This window comes from Microplitis mediator, chromosome 1, assembly GCF_029852145.1.
Source record: "Microplitis mediator isolate UGA2020A chromosome 1, iyMicMedi2.1, whole genome shotgun sequence".
Classification (NCBI taxonomy): Eukaryota; Metazoa; Arthropoda; class Insecta; order Hymenoptera; family Braconidae; genus Microplitis; species Microplitis mediator.
The window spans coordinates 1,026,802-1,045,903 of NC_079969.1; the positions used below are offsets into that span (position 1 = coordinate 1,026,802).

At 34.8% G+C, this 19,102-nt stretch overlaps 3 protein-coding genes across 5 annotated transcripts; 1 reads left to right on the plus strand and 2 right to left on the minus strand.

Annotated features, from left to right (window-relative positions):
• Window positions 1–222: 222 nt before the first annotated feature.
• LOC130668069 (PAX-interacting protein 1) lies at window positions 223–6,971 on the plus strand. Its single transcript, XM_057470119.1, has 5 exons — window positions 223–532; window positions 2,063–4,592; window positions 5,130–6,367; window positions 6,439–6,643; window positions 6,715–6,971. The coding sequence occupies exons 1-5, from the start codon at window positions 437–439 to the stop codon at window positions 6,786–6,788; spliced, it is 4,143 nt and encodes a 1,380-aa protein (XP_057326102.1). The 5' UTR covers window positions 223–436; the 3' UTR covers window positions 6,789–6,971.
• Window positions 6,972–10,476: 3,505 nt separating this feature from the next.
• Window positions 10,477–16,234, minus strand: LOC130668292 (uncharacterized). 3 transcript variants are annotated; one of them, XM_057470535.1, is made up of 3 exons: window positions 16,120–16,234; window positions 12,827–12,900; window positions 10,477–12,772 (listed from the first exon to the last, which is right to left on the minus strand). In XM_057470535.1, exons 2-3 carry the CDS (start codon window positions 12,892–12,894, stop codon window positions 11,155–11,157), a joined length of 1,686 nt encoding a protein of 561 aa, XP_057326518.1. In that variant the 5' UTR covers window positions 12,895–12,900; window positions 16,120–16,234; the 3' UTR covers window positions 10,477–11,154. The 3 variants fall into 3 exon arrangements, with proteins under 3 accessions (XP_057326518.1, XP_057326509.1, XP_057326501.1); XM_057470526.1 differs by lacking the exon at window positions 16,120–16,234 and adding an exon at window positions 14,596–14,697; XM_057470518.1 differs by lacking the exon at window positions 16,120–16,234 and adding an exon at window positions 14,398–14,539 and having other exon boundaries at window positions 10,478–12,772.
• LOC130668314 (serine protease gd-like) lies at window positions 15,876–19,008 on the minus strand. The gene is made up of 5 exons (XM_057470547.1): window positions 18,479–19,008; window positions 17,433–17,598; window positions 17,298–17,363; window positions 16,920–17,225; window positions 15,876–16,794 (listed from the first exon to the last, which is right to left on the minus strand). Exons 1-5 carry the CDS (start codon window positions 18,695–18,697, stop codon window positions 16,100–16,102), a joined length of 1,452 nt encoding a protein of 483 aa, XP_057326530.1. The 5' UTR covers window positions 18,698–19,008; the 3' UTR covers window positions 15,876–16,099.
• Between the last annotated feature and the right edge of the window lie 94 nt (window positions 19,009–19,102).

Genomic DNA, 19,102 nt, shown 5'->3' on the forward strand with positions numbered 1-19,102 from the left:
ATCCGAAACTCCCTCCCTAAATTTAAATTCAAAAATCCATCGATAATCCAGAGATTTACTTTCCACAAAAATTTCCCACAGCTCCCCCACAAAATATTCAGTCCGTCATCTACCGACTATCGATAGGCTTAAAATCGATTACTCTCGATACATACATTCACACACTGACATGTATCACCAACTAATCGATTTAAAGGTATACGTACATTTTGACACAGCATAACCTAAAATGTTATAATCCTGCCGTCAATCACAACAAAAACCGACGCGGCAACAAAACTTTAATTCATTTATTAATTCCAATACTTGTAATTGGATAATAATAATAGCAAAAATTATTTGTGTTTAGGTTAATGGTTTGTTTACTTAAAATGTTTGATAATAATAATATCGGAATTATTATTATTTAATATTTTAATATTTATTATTATCAACAATGGGAGATATACGCGCGGGATTAGACGAATTGAAACTTGACGTCGCTTTATTTGCTGATGTTAAATTTTATGTCACTGGACGTGCTGACCCTAAGGTAATTTTGATATTATTATTTACTGTAATAATTATTTATAATTGTGGTTTTAATTTTCGAATCCTGGTATTTTGATTTTTAATTTTATGACATTTTGATAATTTTTTTTTTTGGAGTTAATGTTATTGTTGTTGTTGTTGTCGGTGTTGTTGTTGTTGTTATTTTTAAGACATGAAAAAAAATGAGGTTACAATTTTATTGGCTCGTTTGTTATGAAAATTATTTTTTTTTCTTTGTGTTTTTATTTTATTTTTTTTTTGTATTGTTATCGTTTTTAAGTTGAACGAGTAGTTTTACTTGATCTGGGGTCGTCAAGTTAAATTTTAGAACAGTCATCTTTGTTCATTTATTTTTTTTGAAAAGTTTACAATTGGCGGGTAATTTTGAAAATTTAAATTTGTGTTGGTGTGGAAAAATGATTTATGGCTTGTAGAAGGTAAACTATGGGGTTTAGAGAAAAATTGGTGAGGAGCTTTTTTGTAGAGAATTTGATGAGGAACAAAATTGGTCATGATCATTTTTGGTGAATTTTCGATATTTTGAAAGATATGAGGGTTTAAAGTTTGAGAAATTTTTGGCAGTTGTCAATTTTGGTCATTTTGTAGAAAATGAAAATTTACTGGGTTAGTTATTGAATTTAGGAGAAAATGGTAGGGAGCTTTTTTGTAGAAAATTTAATGAGGAACAAAATTGGTCATGATGATTTTTTGTGAATTTTTGATATTTCAAAAGATATGAGGGTTTTAAGTTTTAGAAATTTTTGGTCGTTGTCAATTTTGGTTATTTTGTAGAAAATGAAAATTTACTGGGTTAATTTTCAAATTTGGGAGAAAATGAAAAGGAGCTTTTTGGTAGAGAATTTGATGAGGAACAAAATTGGTCCTGATGATTTTTTGTGAATTTTCGATATTTCAAAAGATATGAAGGTTTTAAGTTTTAGAAATTTTTGGTAGTTGTCAATTTCAATTATTTTGTAGAGAATGAAAATTTACTGGGTTAGTTATTGAGTTTGGGAGAAAATGATAAGGAGCTTTTTTGTAGAGAATTTAATGAGGAACAAAATTGGTCCTGTTGATTTTTTGTGAATTTTTGATATTTCAAAAGATATGAATGTTTTAAGTTTTAGAAATTTTTGGTAGTCGTCAATTTTAGTTTTTTAGTAGAAAATGAAAATTTACTGGGTTAATTATCAAATTTGGGAGGAAATGATAAGGAGCTTTTTTGTAGAGAATTTAATGAGGAACAAAATTTGTCATGATGATTTTTGGTGAATTTTTGATATTTCAAAAGATATGGAGGTTTTAAGTTTTAAAAATTTTCGGTAGTTGTCAATTTTGGTTTTTTTGTTGAAAATGAAAATTTACTGGGTTAGTTATCAAATTTGGGAGGAAATGATAAGGAGCTTTTTTGTAGAGAATTCAATGAGGAACAAAATTAGTCATGAAGATTTTCGTCGTATCTTTGCTAGTTTAGCCACAATATTCTTTCAAAGTCCAAAAACAAGATGCTAAAATAAATTATCAATTCCAGGTGCTGTCGCTGCTCCACAAAGGCGGCGCGGAACATTCGAACTACTTCAGTGACTTCGTGACCCACTTGATAGCTGGCGAAGAGCCTGCCGAGAACGAGCTATTCGAAGCCAAAGATATCTACGAGATCCCCGCGGTGACTCAGAACTGGGTCCTGCAGTCTGCGAAATGCAAGCAGCTGCTGCCGACCCACTACTTTTCTGCCCAGGAGAACCAGCTGTTCAGTTCAGTCAGGATTTCCACCAGTCTGGTGTCTTCCAGAGACATCGAGTCACTATGGGCGATGGTAGTCTTGCAGGGCGGTCACTTCCAATCGCGCTTGGATCGGACTGTCACCCATCTGGTGGCTGGTAAAGCATCAGGAGCCAAGTACGAGACAGCACTCAACCGGGGAATCAAAGTAGTGACCCCAGATTGGGTGACCGAGTGCTGCCGGACCCGGACGTTGGTTGATGAGACCGAGTATCATCCGCGGTTGCTGGTCTACCCCTCGCCCAGTTCCATCGGCCTGATTACTGGATTCATTGACCAGGAAGAGGACAATGACGATGACGATGACGAGGATGACGAAGACAATGACGAAGACAAGACCCTGGCTGATGTCCTAAAGACCAGATTACCTTGGGAACAATCTGGTTCCTATGGAATGGCTGTACCAGTTCAACAAGTCCAGCAGATCCAACAAATTCACGTACCGGTTCAACAAGTCCAGCAAGTCCAAGTCCAGGTTCCAGTTCAGCAGGTCCAGGTCCAGCAGCAAGTCCAGCAAGTCCAGGTCCAACAAGTTCAGCTTCAACAGATTCAGCAAGTCCAAGTCCAGGTGCCAGTTCAGCAGGTCCAGGTTCAGCAGCAAGTGCAGGTCCAAGTCCAGCAACAAATCCAACCACAATCACCATCACAGTCACCTCAATACCAACGTCCAGCAACTAGTTTACCAGCATACAGTTCTTCCAACATAAACCCAACTTGGACGACATCTAAATCTGTTCAGGAATTACAGAGTCCGATTATTCAGCAGCAGATTCATCAGCAGCAGCAGCAGCAGCAAATAAGTCAGCAGTCAATTCAATTGCAATCATTCAATCAAGTGAATCAGCATCAAGTCATGATTGCGCAGCCTCAGCAACAAATTCCTATTCAGCAGCACCAACAAATTGCACAAAAACAAATAAATCTTCAGCAGCAACAAATTGGACAGCAACTGAATCAACAACAACAGCAGCAGCAATTAAATCAGCAGCAGCAATTAAACCAGCAGCAGCAGCAAATAAATCAACAGCAGCAAATAAATCAGCAACAAATGGGCCCACCGCAATTAAATATACAACACATTCAGCAGCAGATGATTCAGCAGCCGATTCATCAGCAATCAGCGATGCAGCAGCAATCAGCAATTCAGCAGCAATCAGCAATTCAGCAGCAGCCAATCCAACAGCAACAACAAATCCAGCAGCCAATTATTCAGCAACAAATTCAGCAACCGCAGCAGTCACCAATTCAGCAACAAATTCAGGAACCACAACAACCTCCAATTCAACAACAGCAACAATTGACACCTGAACAACGTCAGCAATTGCTGCTGATTCAGCAACAGCAGCAACAACAAAAAATCCAACAAATATCCCAGCAGTTGCAGCAATCAGCTCCACAGACCCAATTTATCGTCCGCGAAGCCGCGATTCAGCAACAACCGACCCAACAGTCCCAGCAGCAGCCTCAGCAACAGCAACAAAACCAGAGTTTTATTGTCAATCGGGAAACGTGGCAGCAGCAGCAGTATCACCTGCAGCTGCAGCGTCAGCAGCAGTTGGGTCAGCAACGACCTGCTGGTCAGTGGGTCCAGCCACCGCAGCCACTGAGACAGCTGATACATTTAGATGCGCAGACGCATCAGAAGCTCCAGCAGATGGACCCTCAGCAGCGGGCCCAAGTAATTCAGAAAATTCAGAAGTCGAGGACTCTGATGCTGCAGCAGCAGCAGCAACTGAACCGACAGGCGCATCCGGCGATAATCAGGACCGCGGGTGTTGCTGGAGCTGCGGGGACTCAACCGGTCCAGTGGGTCCAGAGGGGGCAGATCATAAACCAGAAGCCTATGCCTGGTCAGCCACCAGCACTGGCGCCGATAAATTCGAATCAGGTGATCCAGGTCCAGCCTGCGACTCCTGTCGCTCAGGCGCAACCTGCCCAGACTTTTCAGGGCCAGTTGACTCCCCAGCAACTTGCGCATCTTCATCTGCAGAAGCAGCAACAGATGGCTCGGCTTCAGCAAATGCATTTGCAGCAACAGCAGCAAGAAACCATGACACCACTGGCGAATCCAGTCGCTGCCCAGATGCCTGCTGAGCAGTTGGTCGTCAACGCAAAGACCAAAACCGCTCTTGCTAATATGCTGACCAACAGACTGCAAGGTGGAGCTGCTGAGGGCAGTGCTGCTGGACAATTGAGGCTTATGACTGCCCAGCATCGGGCCCCACCTCCGCCTTCCCAGGACCCAGCACTTCTTGCTGCCTACCAGAGACGTACTCTAGGTAAGTTTTATTTGAATGATATTTCTGGCTAAAGTATTAGAGTTATCGAAAAAATCAATCAGTACAATTTTGTAGGAAATTAAATTTCCTATCGAAAAGGTCCTGAGCTCTACCTCCGTATTTCCAATAGTTTCAAAGTTACAAGCCGACAAATCAATTTAGATCAATAACTTTACAGTAAAAATTTGTCTCAAACTTTGAATGAAAATTCTGGCTCAAATATCAAAGATATCAAAAAAAGTAAAGAGACCAATTTTGCAGCTCGTTAAATTCTCTACGAAAAAGGTCCTTGACTCTACCTCCGTATTTCCAATAGTTTCAAAGTTACAAGCCGAAAATCAATTAAGATCAATAACTTAACAGTACAAATTTGTCTCAAACTTTGAATGAAAATTCTGGCTCAAATATCAAAGATATCAAAAAAAGTAAAGAGACCAATTTTGTAGCCCGTTAAATTCTCTACAAAAAAGGTCCTCAGCCCCACCCTTCTAAAGTTGAATCTTGACCCATAAACTAATGAAACAAATTATTATTTAGGGAACATAACCAACGGCGCAGCAGCTGGAATAAAAATGTACACCCAGCAGGTCCAGCAGCCCAAGGCCCAGTTCTACGGCCACAACCCCAACCTAAAACTACCCCCCGACCTCTGCTTACTCGGTTGCATCTTCGTGATAGTAGAATACGAGTCCCATTACACAGCCACCGAAGTATCAAACTGGCGACAAGTCATCGAGCGACACGGGGGTGAAGTAGAGCCCGAATACTGTCCCCGCGCGACCCACGTCCTAGCGATCACCCAGAAACACCCAATAGTAGTCCAGGCCCTGCGTGACGGCAAGCGATGCGTCAACGCCCATTGGCTGTCGGACGTCGTCAGCAAGCAGCAGGTCCTTCCCCCCTGGCACGCGATCCACTTCCCCATTCCCTACGAGGTCGCCGAGAAACCCTTGGCCCAGCACAACATTTCCTTCACCGGTTTCGAAGGCGACGAGCGCGTGAAAGTTAAAGCGATGCTCGACCTCCTAGAGGTCCAGTACACAAAGTACTTTTCCCGGCACAACACGATCCTCATCTGCCGGAAACCCGAAGGTCCAAAGTACAAAAAGGCCAAGGAGTGGTCAGTTCCCTGCGTCAACGTCCAGTGGCTGATGGACATAATCTGCGGGCAGGTCGCGGCCCTCCACCAACTGGACCAACCCAAGTACCAGCAGTTCAGCGTCAGCAATCCCTTCCGACTCGACTACTCGCTGGTCCCCCACCTGATGACCGCCTGGAAAATGCCCATCAACATCACCCAGGAGTCCTACGACAAAGTAAAGGCCGTCGGTCAAGGCCCCAATGCCCGGAGGAACAAAAAGCCTCGGCTCGACGTCTCTCTGAACAAAGACCCCCAGCTTATGGGCCTGGACGAGCCCATCGTCGTGACGAATCCCGACCCCCCGAGTCCTGACAGGCAGCCCCGGATCCTCTTCAGTGGAACGAATCCCAGAAAACACGCGAAGAGGATCAGGGAATTGGGCGGAACTCTTGCCGCTAATTGGCGGGACGCGACCCATCTGGTGATGAACGCCCCCTACCGGACGGTCAAATTCCTCTGCTGTCTCAGCCGCTGCAAGTTCATCGTCAGCGTCCAGTGGCTGCTGGAATGCTTCGCCAGGAACACTTTCGTCGACGAGAAGGGCTACGGGCTAGACAATGACGAGTTTGAGAAAAACTTTAACTGCAATATCGAGAAGGCCCTCGTTAGTCCCAACCGAGGCTCTGTACTTAAGGTTCGAATTTTTTTTTTTTTTTACTGAGTTCGAAGTTACGTTGAACTGAAATTTTTAAAATTTAATTACAGGGTAAAACTTTCTATGTAACGCCGAGTGTCGTACCGGCGCCTTCGGCATTCGCTGAAATAATTGAAAGCGCTGGCGGGACTTTTGAAAAAACAAGACGTTCACTTGCGCAGATACAGGAAATAAATGCCAACAAGATGAACTATATTATTATTACGCAGGCTAACGATCTGCACTTACTCAGTGATGTACTTCGTGCTAATATCGGTGAGTTTATTGGTCCTGATATTTGTTAATTATTTATGGATAATTACTGACGAATTAATTGTTAATTGAAGGTGTGTACAGTGCTGAAGTCGTACTAGGTTCAATATGTCGTCAATCTTTCCAACTGGAAACATCACAAATCTGAGCGTAGCTCTTACTTTTATAAGTAATTGAAAATATAATTTTTCGAGTTAAACAATATCTTGAAAATCAACAAGTCTTTTCCAGAGTTATTTTTAAAAAATACAGAATGAAAATTATATATAAATAAATAAATGAATATATATTATATTAATATAAGGGGACAATAAAAAATACTTTTATCATACTTGTGTTTTTTGGGTTTATTGGGAGGAGAAATTTTTTTGGGGATTGGCCATGGCTTGGGTGAGTAGAGCGGGAAATTTCCGGTAGTTTGAGTACCCACATCGATATGTTTTGAAAATGAAAATTTTTTTTGGAAATTTGGTTTATGGAAATTTTTTTATGGTGTCTAATAAGTAGTTTTGAATTGAAAAGGAAATTTCCGTTTGTTTGAGTACCCACATCGATATGGTTTGAAAATGAAATTTTTTTTGGAAATTTGGTTTATGGAAATTTTTTTTATGGTGTCTAATAAGGAGTTTTGAATTGAAAAGGAAATTTCCGTTAGTTTGAGTACCCACATCGATATGTTTTAAAAATCAAAATTTTTTTTGGGAATTTCGTTTATGGAAATTTTTTTATGGTGTCTAATAAGTAGTTTTGAATTGAACGGGAAATTTCCGTTAGTTTGAGTACCCACATCGATATGTTTTAAAAATGAAAATTATTTTTGGAAATTTGGTTTATGAAAATTTTTTTTATGGTGTCTAATAAGTAGTTTTGAATTGAACGGGAAATTTCCGTTAGTTTGAGTACCCACATCGATATGTTTTAAAAATGAAAATTTTTTTTGGGAATTTCGTTTATGGAAATTTTTTTATGGTGTCTAATAAGTAGTTTTGAATTGAAAAGAAAATTTCCGTTAGTTTGAGTACCCACATCGATATGTTTTAAAAATGAAAATTATTTTTCGAAATTTGGTTTACGGAAATTTTTTTTATGGTGTCTAATAAGTAGTTTTGAATTGAAAAGGAAATTTCCGTTTGTTTGAGTACCCACATCAATAGGTTTTAAAAATGAAAATTTTTTTTGGAAATTAGGTTTATGGAAATTTTTTTATGGTGTCTAATAAGTAGTTTTGAATTGAACGGGAAATTTCCGTTAGTTTGAGTACCCACATCGATATGTTTTGAAAATAAAAATTATTATGAGTAAATGAAGCTGACAATTGTCAATTTTTTTAATTTTAGAATAAATGAATAAAATGTAAGTAAAGTAAGAAATTAAAAAATGCGTATTTAAATAAAAGCAAAATCCGTACGCGCATTTTTTTAAATTTCATTATTTTAGTTCATTAATTTCAAATTTGTAAATTGTTTGATGTCTGCTACATTCACACTCATAAATTATTTTTTGAAATTTCGTTTTTCGAATTTTTTTCTGTTATCTAATCAAAAGTTTTGAATCGAACAGGAAATTTCCGTTAGTTTTACCCACATTGATCTATATATATATTTATATATATTTTTTTAAAAAATCGAAACTTCTTTTTTTTGTAATCGATTTGTTGAAAAAAAAATTCAAAAATTTTTAATTGCTCGCTAATTTCACAATCATATTAAAATTATGAAAAATTTGTGCTTTAGTTTTACTGTATCCGGTGTTCATATATTTCTAAACATTTATGTATAGATATATATCTCCATTGATATATATTTGTAATAAAATTCATAATTTTAAAACCAAAAAATCAATAATCGTTTGAAATTTTTTTAAACCAACGCCATTTTGAATAGGCCGCCTTTTAAAACCCGCGGGAGAATTTCGAATTTAATTTCTCAAGTATTCCAAATAAATATTCGTATAAATATTAAATAAATAAACGAGAATTATCGCAATAATTCCGCAATTACTTGATAATAGAAATTTCTAGTTAAAAATTTTAAAAAATTTTTGAATTTACTCACTCTTCCCGCCATTTTCATTCTCAGCTCCGAGTACTTGTACATCGCCGGCGTCCAACTAAATAAATTACAGACACAAACACTCACGAAAAAAATTAAATTTCCACTAGTAATTAATCACTAATTAACAAGAATAATTAAAAAACAAATTTTAAATAAAACTAGATCATTTAAATATTTATTCGTGCATTCAAATTCCGACAACCAACATGGCGCAAAACGACGCGAGAACTACATCGGCACTGAATTTAATTTATTATCAAAGTCACGTTCACTGACACACATAATTTTATATATTTAAATATTTATCACTAATCAAAAAATAATTTAAAAAGATTTTAGTGTTCGTAATTATCCCGCACTTTAATTAAATGAATTATTTAACCGAGCTCAGATGACAAAGACAATGAGAGCAGCCATCAAGCGGGAGACTGACTGGTCTCTGCGCATGCGTAAGTCTATTTCGTATCTACTGCGCAGGTCGCACCAACCGTCTCTACAACTGCGCAAGTGCTCGGTGCCAAACTTCACTCTACCGGCATCGGAATTACTCGGACAGTATCCAAGTCGTGATTAAATAAATAAATTCAGTGTTTTTTTGTTTAAATAAATTAAAACTCGGGTCTTTAAATATTCTTTACCACACGATGAACATTTTGTGATAATAATTTTATCGGTACGTGAAATATAAATAACTAAAAATAACAAGTAATTAAATCGACGCGTCTTTTTTATTGTTCGGTTACCGGCATTCGTCGTCACTTGTTTTTTAATTTAAAATCCGTGATACTGAAGTTAGCAGACGTCTAATAATTCTTGAATTTTTTTTAGACGATAAAAGATAAAAAAAAAATATTTGAAAAAATTGCACCTGTAGTCTTTTAAATTTTCTACATGTGCATTTTGTCAGTTTCTTTTTTTTTTAAATTTAATTGTTCAAAAAAAAATCCAAAAATTTGTAATTGTCTGCTAACTTCAGGATCATTAATAATTTTTGATACTGAAGTTAGCAGACGTCTAACAATTTTTGGATTTTTTTTTAGACGATAAAAGATGAAAAAAAATATTTGAAAAAAGTGCACCTGTAGTTTTTTTTATTTTCTACATGTGCATATTTTTAGTTTTTTTTTTTTTAAATTTTATTTGTATAAAAATAAATCCAAAAATTGTTAATTGTCGGGAAACTTCAGGATCATTAAAATCTATATAAATAACTATTATTAATTATAATTAATATACCAGTGTTTAAAAAGTATTAGTGAGTTTGTGTATAAGTGCAATTTTTTTATCGAGTAATTGAAGTGAGTGTTTTCTATCATGACTTTTTTTGCCGCCATTATGAAAAAATTCAAAAATAAAATTTAGTTTTTTTTAAATTAAAAATTATGGTGATTAATATCAGTGTTCGTGTGAATAATTTAAATTAGTGTATTTTAATATGAATGTGAATGTAGCAAACATCAGACGAATTTTAAATTATAAATAAATAGAATAAATAATTTAAAAAATAATGATTATAAAAAATTGATGCACTTATTAATTTCAAAATTTTTTAAATGCGTATTTTTTTTTAAATTTTATTTTATAAATTATTTACTCTATTTATTAATAATTTTAAATTTGTCTGATGTCTGCTACATTCACACCTATATTTTAATATGAATAATCAAATTATTCAAATTTCGTTTCTGGATTGTGCAGAATATTATCACAAGTATGCAGAATGTAAGTTTTTATTTTTTTTTTTAATTATTCTTTATTCATTTTTTGTGCTCTAACAATAATCTATTGCTTACAATTATTTATTTTATTTATTTCTTATAATTATTAATTTGTATTTTTAAAAAATATTTAAAACAAAATTTTTCGCGCCAATATTTTATTTTTAAACAACAACTTGAATAAGAATTGAAAATAAATGATGATACTGAAGTCACCTGACGTCTAATAATTTTATAATTTTTTTCAAAGCGATAAATTATAAAAAAAAAAATATTTCAAAAAATTGCACCTATAGTTTTTTAAATTTTCTACATGTGCAATTTTTTTAAATAATTTTTTTTATAATTTGTCGTTTAAAAAAAAAATCCAAAAATTATCAGACGTCGGCCAACTTCAAAATCATGCTAGATTCACACTCATAAAATCAGTCATTATTTCCAAAGATAAAAAAAAAAAAAAAAAAAAAAATTTTCTTCATTATTTTTTTTTCTGATTGTTCATTACTTAAATTTTTGAACTGGAAGCTGCGGCATTACTATTTCCGAGCTTGAAGAGCTCAAAAATATATTAACATTAGTATTTTTGAGCTCAAGAGCTCGAAAACATCGGGAAGCTTTAGAGCTAGTCTGCAGGGTCATGTGGTTTTCATATTTTTTATTTTATTTATCATTATAATTAATACAAAAACAAAAATTAATAAATTTCATTATTACTTTTATTGATCTACTTCAATTTAAACAATTAATCTTCACTACTTTCCTTCGATTCTTCAATTTCGGTATCCTCATTGCCCTTTTTAGTCCCAGCCAGCTCTTCTTTAACCTTTTTCTCCAATTCCTCAAGACTCTGATCTGTTTTACCGATGGCGTCAGCGACTTCTTGGAGGTCAAGGCTCCTACGCGAGCCAGTAGCTTCTTCCTTCTTCGCGGAATTTTCCAGTAGAACCTTAACAACAATCGGCTTGTCACACAAACTGCACAAGCAATTTTTCGACGCACAAGGCCTATTTTGTTTCGCCACTTCATTGGGGCCCGGCTCTACTGGAGTATTTGGTCCTTCGAGCCCACCCTTATTTGGTTCTTCGAGCGCATTCCGATTCTGCCAGTTAGGTCCCACGGGCATATTCTGGCCCACTGGCCAGCCCGGTGGGTAGCGCAATGAATATCGGTTGTAAATGACGTAAGGAACAATGGGTGGGTCCATAAAATTCCTATTTGGATGCCTCCAATTCGGCAAGACCTTTTTCATCGGCACTAATCGCCTCTGCACTGCAGCAGACTCTTTGCTACTCGGACTCTGTTCTACCGGCAAAGTTTTACGGTACCCGAAATTGTTGTCGACCATCGTGGGCCTCAATGGGCCCAAATTCGGATATCTTTGAGGCGGTTTCCAAAAACACTCTGGCTGCCAATTATTTTGGTCGCATGAAATCGGCGGTTGCCAATTACGAGGTGCCGGTCTGTAAGCGAATCCACCTGGTGAACTTGGCAAGGGCCCATTTAGTTTATTGGGTTTATTGGGCCCATCGATCGCATTAAGTGGGTCAGCATTGTAAGGACTTCGTCTATTCGGGATCAGAGAATTCATTTGCTGATTAGGATTAAATTGGGAATTAGAAATCGGGTAGGGCCCAATCTGCTGACTGGGATAGGCCTGAGGTAGATGTCGTTGCTGCCAAGGAACGTAACCATTTTGACCAGGATAATTAACTGGTAGGACATAAATAATTGGACGATTGCACGGAGGAGGTTGAGGTTTTGGTTCTGAGAACTGTCTTCTGGAATTCCGGGTGTTGGATTCTTTTGAATCTTCGCAAGAGTCCTCCTGGAGGGGGAGCGGGTCATTCAGTGCCCGGCTCCCATTACCCATTTTTGACTCCGGAGACTCCGAGGTACTGAGGGTCGAAGGCTCTTGGGTCGAAGTGTCAAGTACCCGGGTCTGGATTGGAATTTTTTTCATACAAATCAAGGTCTTGGTCCCCATGTCCAGCGCGAGGTAGATCATGTAGCCATCGGAGATGTTGGTAAGGAATTTCTGCCAGTCTTCGGTGCGATTGGAGGTCGTGTTGAGGGCCCGGTAGAGACAGATTATGTCATCTTGAGGCCCGTTGTCAATTAGGTCCTTCCAGCCCTCAAGTTCTATCTGCGTCGCGTTGGTCCCGGTGTCCAGCGCAGATTTCAACTCCGTGGCCGCTGATTTCGTTTCCGCGGACGCTGGAGACGTGGGATCGATTATCGCGGACAGTAGTTCGATGGTTTTCAGAGGACTTCTTCGCTCTTGTGACACTGAGCTCAGCCAGTTTATGCCTGAAGGCTCTTTTAGGAACACCAGAATTTTTTGCTGGGCCTCTTTTATGTCTCTGCAATTTCAAAGAGGTCAGATCTCCATGGCAAGTTACTAATAGGGTACTTACTTCTCAGATGTCGCTTTGGCGATGATTGACGACGAGAGGATGCTCAAAAATATCCAAGTCCAAGTCATTTTATGCTAAAAGTTCAAAATTTTTGTAATTTATCCAGAAGCTTCAAAGGTCTAAGTTCAAATCGAGTTTATGAAGAAACTAATAGAGATACCGTGAAAATGTATAAAAGCTTTTTTGTAGGAAATTTAATTTCCTACAAATTTGTTCCTATACATTTTTTTCATATCTTCAATATTTTCCATGTAAAGAAATAAAAATAGCAGAGATTCGAATTCTTAATAATTTTAGATAAAAAATTACTATATATTTATAATAGGGTGATTCAAAAAACAAACAAATTTTTTTTTCTTCCAAATAGGTTCAGAAGTTTCGTTTAAATGAAAAAAAAAACCTATGAAAATTAGAGTTCTTAATATTAAATTTAAGAGTTTCCTCATCGCACTTTTCTATTTCCCATAAGAATAACATGGAAAAAATTTTTTTTACGTCTTCTGATTTTTATAAGTAGCTAACGATGAGTCATAGGAATAATTGGCAGGCATGTTTTTGTAGGGAATTGAATGCTCTACAAATAAAGATTCTTATCATTTTTTGAGGAATCTATTTGTTCAAAAGTTATTTGAGGTTGAAGTCGAATTCATATTAAATTTTGAGATTTTCTTACTTTTCCGGCGAAACTATCAGACCTATTACAAAATATCATTAGATCTTTTTTGTAGACAATTTTATTCCCTAGAAGTTATTTTCAATAAAGTTTTTTCGAATTCCGCATTGTTTTCTAGTTATTTTTATTTTAATGTCATGCTCATAAAAAAAATAGTCTTCTGATCGTTTTTAAGAGCTTGACATTAAAATAAAAATAACTAGAAAACAATGCGGAATTCGAAAAAACTTTATTGAAATAACTTCTAGGGAATAAAATTGTCTACAAAAAAGGTCCAATGATATTTTGTAATAGGTCTGATAGTTTCGCCGGAAAAGTAAGAAAATCTCAAAATTTAATATGAATTTGACTTCAACCTCAAATAACTTTTGAACAAATAGATTCCTCAAAAAATGATAAGAATCTTTTTTTGTAGAGCATTCAATTCCCTACAAAAACATGCCTGCCAATTATTCCTATGACGCATCGTTAACTACTTATAAAAATCAGAAGACGTAAAAAAAATTTTTTCCATGTTATTCTTATGGAAAATAGAAAAGTGCGACGAACCTCTTAATGTTAATATTAAGAGCTCTAATTTTCACAGGCGTCTTTTTTTATCTATATGAAACTTTTGAACTTGTTTGCGAGAAAAAAAAAAAATTGTTATTTTTTGGATCACTCTAATATATGTCATATATATTTTTACCCTAAATATATAAATTGATTAAATGCACGGAAAAAATTTAGTCTGATCTGAAATTGAAATCCAGGTAAAATGGGTCGTTTTTTTTTTATCGAGCATCCGTTGGAAAAAAATCGCAGTGTTTTTTAATGTGTTCCATTACGGGCACACAATAAACAACATTTAGGGATAAATAAAATGTCACTTGTATTTTTAAAAATAAACACAACTTACTGTGATAAAAAAAAAATAAACTATAGAATTGCGTGATCTCAAGACATAAAAAAATCTTTACACGGCAACACAAACTGACAAACTGATTTTTTAATCAAGGACAAAATAATGACATGCTCTACTCACACATACAAGTATAAGTATATATATAAATATATAAGATGTGATACTTTGTTATCGCAACTTTACAGTTCTCACCTATAAGCTGACCGTTAATCATTAATTATTGTTGGTCTGTTTAAAGAAAGTTTTAATTGAACTTTCGTTACGGACAATCGAGTTACTGACGTTTATGTACTGCGACAATAAATGATACCAACTTCCTGGTGATAATATAAATTAAATAAAAACGAATGTTTATAAATTTTTTATTTCATTAATTTTTTATTTTAAAAAAAATTGTGGTTTTAGTAGAATTTTGAGGTGGGCCACTATGCCCCAGGTAGGCCATTTTACCCCAATCTTTCTCATATATATTTATTTATGCATAAAAAATAAAAATACCCCATGCCGCAAGACGTCAGAATTCATTTTTTTATCAATTTTCAGTTTTTTGAAAATATCTCACGAAATATGAAAATTTGACAAAAAATGTACAGACATGATTTTGTAGGGAATTAAATTCTCTATAAAAAACATTCTATGCATTTTTTTCAAAAAGTCTGTATTTATAAAGATATTTTCAAAAAACTAGAGCCACTAAAACTGACGTCATGCGCCACGTGGTATTTTTTTTTTTTGGACGAAGGAAAATTTTTGAAGGATCATTATATAAATATATATATGTATATATATTTCTTAAAAAAAATTTTTACGTCCACTTTTACCCCAACTATCTACACGGAGAAAAAAATATAGTAAATTTTACTAAAAAATATGAGAATAATTACTAAATTTGGATAGTAATCTTGAAACGCTTATGATTTATATGAAAAATTCATAAACAGATTAGCATATTTTACAAGTCGTTTAGTAAATTTTACTATCCCGTTTAGTAAATTTTACTATATTAGAATGGAAAAAAATTAAATTAAATTTTTAATAGTTTTTCAACTTTTTATTATTATTGATTATTATTATTATTATTTCTGTCATCTGTATTGGTGTTGGTGTGGATTTTTGTTTTTTAAAAAATCACTTGATCCAACCGAGATTCGAACCCTGATCTCCCGCGTGCGAGTTCTTTCCAAAGTCTGACGACCCGAAGTGTCCTTTGAACAAAAGTTTCAGAACTTGTAATACATCTTTGTATATGCTATCCCCACCAACTTTTAATTTTATCTATACACAGTAGAATTTACTATACAGATAGTAAAAAAATATAATCGTGTTAGCAAAAAATACATTGCGTATAGTAATTTTTAATATTTTGTATAGTAACAAATCCTATATTGTATTAGAAAATTAACTTTCTTAAATTTGTATTTATTAATAGTACTTGATAGTAAAATTTACTATACAAATAGTAAAAAATATAATCGTCTTAGCAAAAAATACATTACGTATAGTAATTTTTAATATCTTATTATGTAATTATTACTAACTAATAAATTTTACTAAACGTTTAGTAATAATTACAATACAGAATGTATTTTTTCATATCTGTTAGTAAATTTTACTATAGTATTGTAATTTTTACTATACTTTTTTCTCCGTGTAGAATTGTCGAAAATAAAAAATTTCTGACGCCAAGTCTCGGATCTTAAGTTTGAAAAATTTTACCTAATATCCAAACGTGATATTTAGCGACGTCAACGTAAATAACGTATTCTGTATAATCGCAACCCAGAGTACTTCTGTCCATAATTGACAGCGAAGCCACTCCCCTTAAATAATATCTTCCATTCAGAGAATTATAAATAGCGAGCGCTGTGCCGCTGTCGCCATTGCAGGGTCCGCTGCGGCCATTTCGTGTTCCCGCGCAAAACGCATCATTTGTAATGAAATTTCTTAGTTGGAGGCTCTGGTAACATTTACGAGGCGAGACTATGGGAACCACGTGGAACTTAGCAACTTGATGTTCATTTTCCATCCCTACGTCGGGATCACCGTCATCATAATCATCGTCACCTTCATAATTGCCCTGTGACGGGCTTCTGTCCCCCCACCCGGCGACGTAACCCAGCTGGTTAATGATTCCGTCCACTCTGGCGTCAGTTTCTGGCCACAAACACAGAGGACGTATCAGCCAATTGTAACGCACGGTATCGGATAATTTGAAGACCGCGATATCTGCGTTCAATTTTCCCCGTTCGTAGTCAGGGTGGACGTGGATCTGATCGACTTGATAGTTGACGGCGAGCGACTCGTCCCAATTTGAAATTCGGTACCGTCCCAAGGATACGATGAATAAATTTGAGGTTAATTTTAAGTTGAAATGATAAAGGCAGTGCGCAGCTGAAAAAAAAATATATATATATATATATATATATATATATGGATGTAAATTTTCAAAAAAAGTATTCAAAATTTTAGGTGATTATTTGGCGGGAACGAAATTTGAAATTTAAAAATTAAATTACCAGTCAAAATATGGCGGTCGCTAATTAAAGTCCCGGTGCATTGAAATTCAAATATTTCCCGCGTTATAAAAATGGCGGCAAGCCAAGGCCACTGTCCGGGTCTCAGTCTTCTATTATTTGTAAATATAAATTTATCGTTATTTACTGGCCTCCCGCATGATGCTGATAATTTTTCAAATTCTTTTTTGAAAAATGTTTCTGCTGAATGATAAAGAGGATGTGGTTTTTTGGAATTTTCTGTTGTAGATGTCGCTAATGTTGATGTCGTAGGTGGCGCTGGGGTCGTAGTTGATGTCGTAGTTGGCGCTGTAGTCAGATGTGGCAATGAATTATTTGAAAATAGTAAATTTTGATGATTTTTAAAAGCAAAATTATTACCGTTTAGGTCTGAGTAAATGGGTGGAAATAAATTATGTTGAATTTCTATTTTTCTTGCCGTTAACTCTGTAATTGAATAAAAAAAAATTGGATGAAATGAATAATAATTTTTTAAATTGCAAAATTATTCTGTACCTGGAATTCCGACGCAATATCGCACATTATTTAGAGTAATTAGAGAAATTTCAGGTGTAGATTTTAGAAGGGGAAAGTGGAGGAAGTAAATGATCGGTAGCCCACGCGCTATATTTTGGATAACCTCTTCTTTAGGCTGCGCCAATCGCAGCTCTCCGCGATCAGACTGAAAATATTTTTGTTTTATAGAAATTAAATTTTCAAAAATTTTGTTTTTGGAAAATTAAGTCTATATTCTTATCAAACGGTAAATTTCCTCTAGTTTGAGTACCCACACTCATATGTTTTGAACAAAAATAAAAATTGTGAGAATTTGAAAACAAAAACTATTTTTTTTTAAAATCAAGTCAATTTTGGTATCAAACAGTAAATTTCCGCTAGTTTGAGTACCCACACTCATATATTTTGAACAAAAACAAAAATTTTGAAAATTTGAAAACAAAATTTATTTTTTTTGAAAATCGAGTCAATTTTCATATCAAACGGTAAATTTCCTCTAGTTTGAGTACCCACACTCATATGTTTTGAACAAAAATAAAAATTGTGAAGATTTGAAAACAAAAATTATTTTTTTTTAAAATCAAGTCAATTTTGGTATCAAACAGTAAATTTTCGCTAGTTTGAGTACCCACACTCATATGTTTTGAACAAAAACAAAAATTTTGAAAATTTGAAAACAAAATTTATTTTTTTTGAAAATCGAGTCAATTTTCATATCAAACGGTAAATTTCCTCTAGTTTGAGTACCCACACTCATATGTTTTGAACAAAAATAAAAATTGTGAAAATTTGAAAACAAAAATTATTTTTTTTTAAAATCAAGTCAATTTTGGTATCAAACAGTAAATTTCCGCTAGTTTGAGTACCCACACTCATATATTTTGAACAAAAACAAAAATTTTCCAAATTTTCAAAAACAAATTTTTTTTTTTTTAATTAATGTGGTTTTCGTTGTATTCACTCAATTTCCTCTCGATTGAGTACCCACATCGACAACATCCGCCCAAAAAAAATCAATTTCCCAAAACTAAAAAAACATGACTTACATCCTGGAAAATTTCCGTTGTCTGATACCGTACCCGCAAACTCAAGCACCGAAAAATTTTCGGTGGATCATAAATAATTATCCTTCCAAAAATTTCCCCACTTACTGGATTCAGTCGATAGGAAAAAATTTCCGGACACGGGGATTGTAGCCCGCGAGAAAAATCAATCAAACAAATGAAAAGAAAAACAATAAATCTACAATAAATCATTTCACTCATTTCAATCACTTGTCAACGAACAATCAAAAAGTTTTTAATTAATTTTATAAATTAAAATAAACATTTAATTATTAAATAAAAATAATTATAATTAAACACGTGCTTACATACAAGGCTTTAATTTTTTTTTGTTAAATGATTAAAAATCCCGGCGTTGCTGACAAAATGGCCCTCTGACAGAAGCAGGTAATAATTTAATTGCTGATTAAGGACATATGAGTACACGGTAGGGAAAGGGAGGGGATAGAAAATTACTAACGTGAGGTAAAGAACAGACGGTAATTTGATATATATTTTATATGAATAATATAAAAATTGTAGTACAGGAAGTAGAGAAAAATATTTTTTTACAAAATATTTATTTGAGAAATTTCGTTAAAATTTTGGATTTGAAAAAAAAAAAAA

Coding starts and splice junctions, on each gene's coding strand:
- LOC130668069 (XM_057470119.1), top strand. CDS start 437: ATGGGAGATATACGCGCGGGATTAGACGAATTGAAACTTGACGTCGCT. Junction 533..2,062: donor CTGGACGTGCTGACCCTAAG/GTAATTTTGATA, acceptor TATCAATTCCAG/GTGCTGTCGCTGCTCCACAA. Junction 6,644..6,714: donor TGTACTTCGTGCTAATATCG/GTGAGTTTATTG, acceptor TGTTAATTGAAG/GTGTGTACAGTGCTGAAGTC.
- LOC130668292 (XM_057470535.1), bottom strand. CDS start 12,894: ATGACTTGGACTTGGATATTTTTGAGCATCCTCTCGTCGTCAATCATC. Junction 12,773..12,826: donor GCCAAAGCGACATCTGAGAA/GTAAGTACCCTA, acceptor TTGAAATTGCAG/AGACATAAAAGAGGCCCAGC.
- LOC130668314 (XM_057470547.1), bottom strand. CDS start 18,697: ATGAGTGAAATGATTTATTGTAGATTTATTGTTTTTCTTTTCATTTGT. Junction 17,599..18,478: donor CAACGGAAATTTTCCAGGAT/GTAAGTCATGTT, acceptor AAATATTTTCAG/TCTGATCGCGGAGAGCTGCG. Junction 17,364..17,432: donor ATATTGCGTCGGAATTCCAG/GTACAGAATAAT, acceptor ATTCAATTACAG/AGTTAACGGCAAGAAAAATA.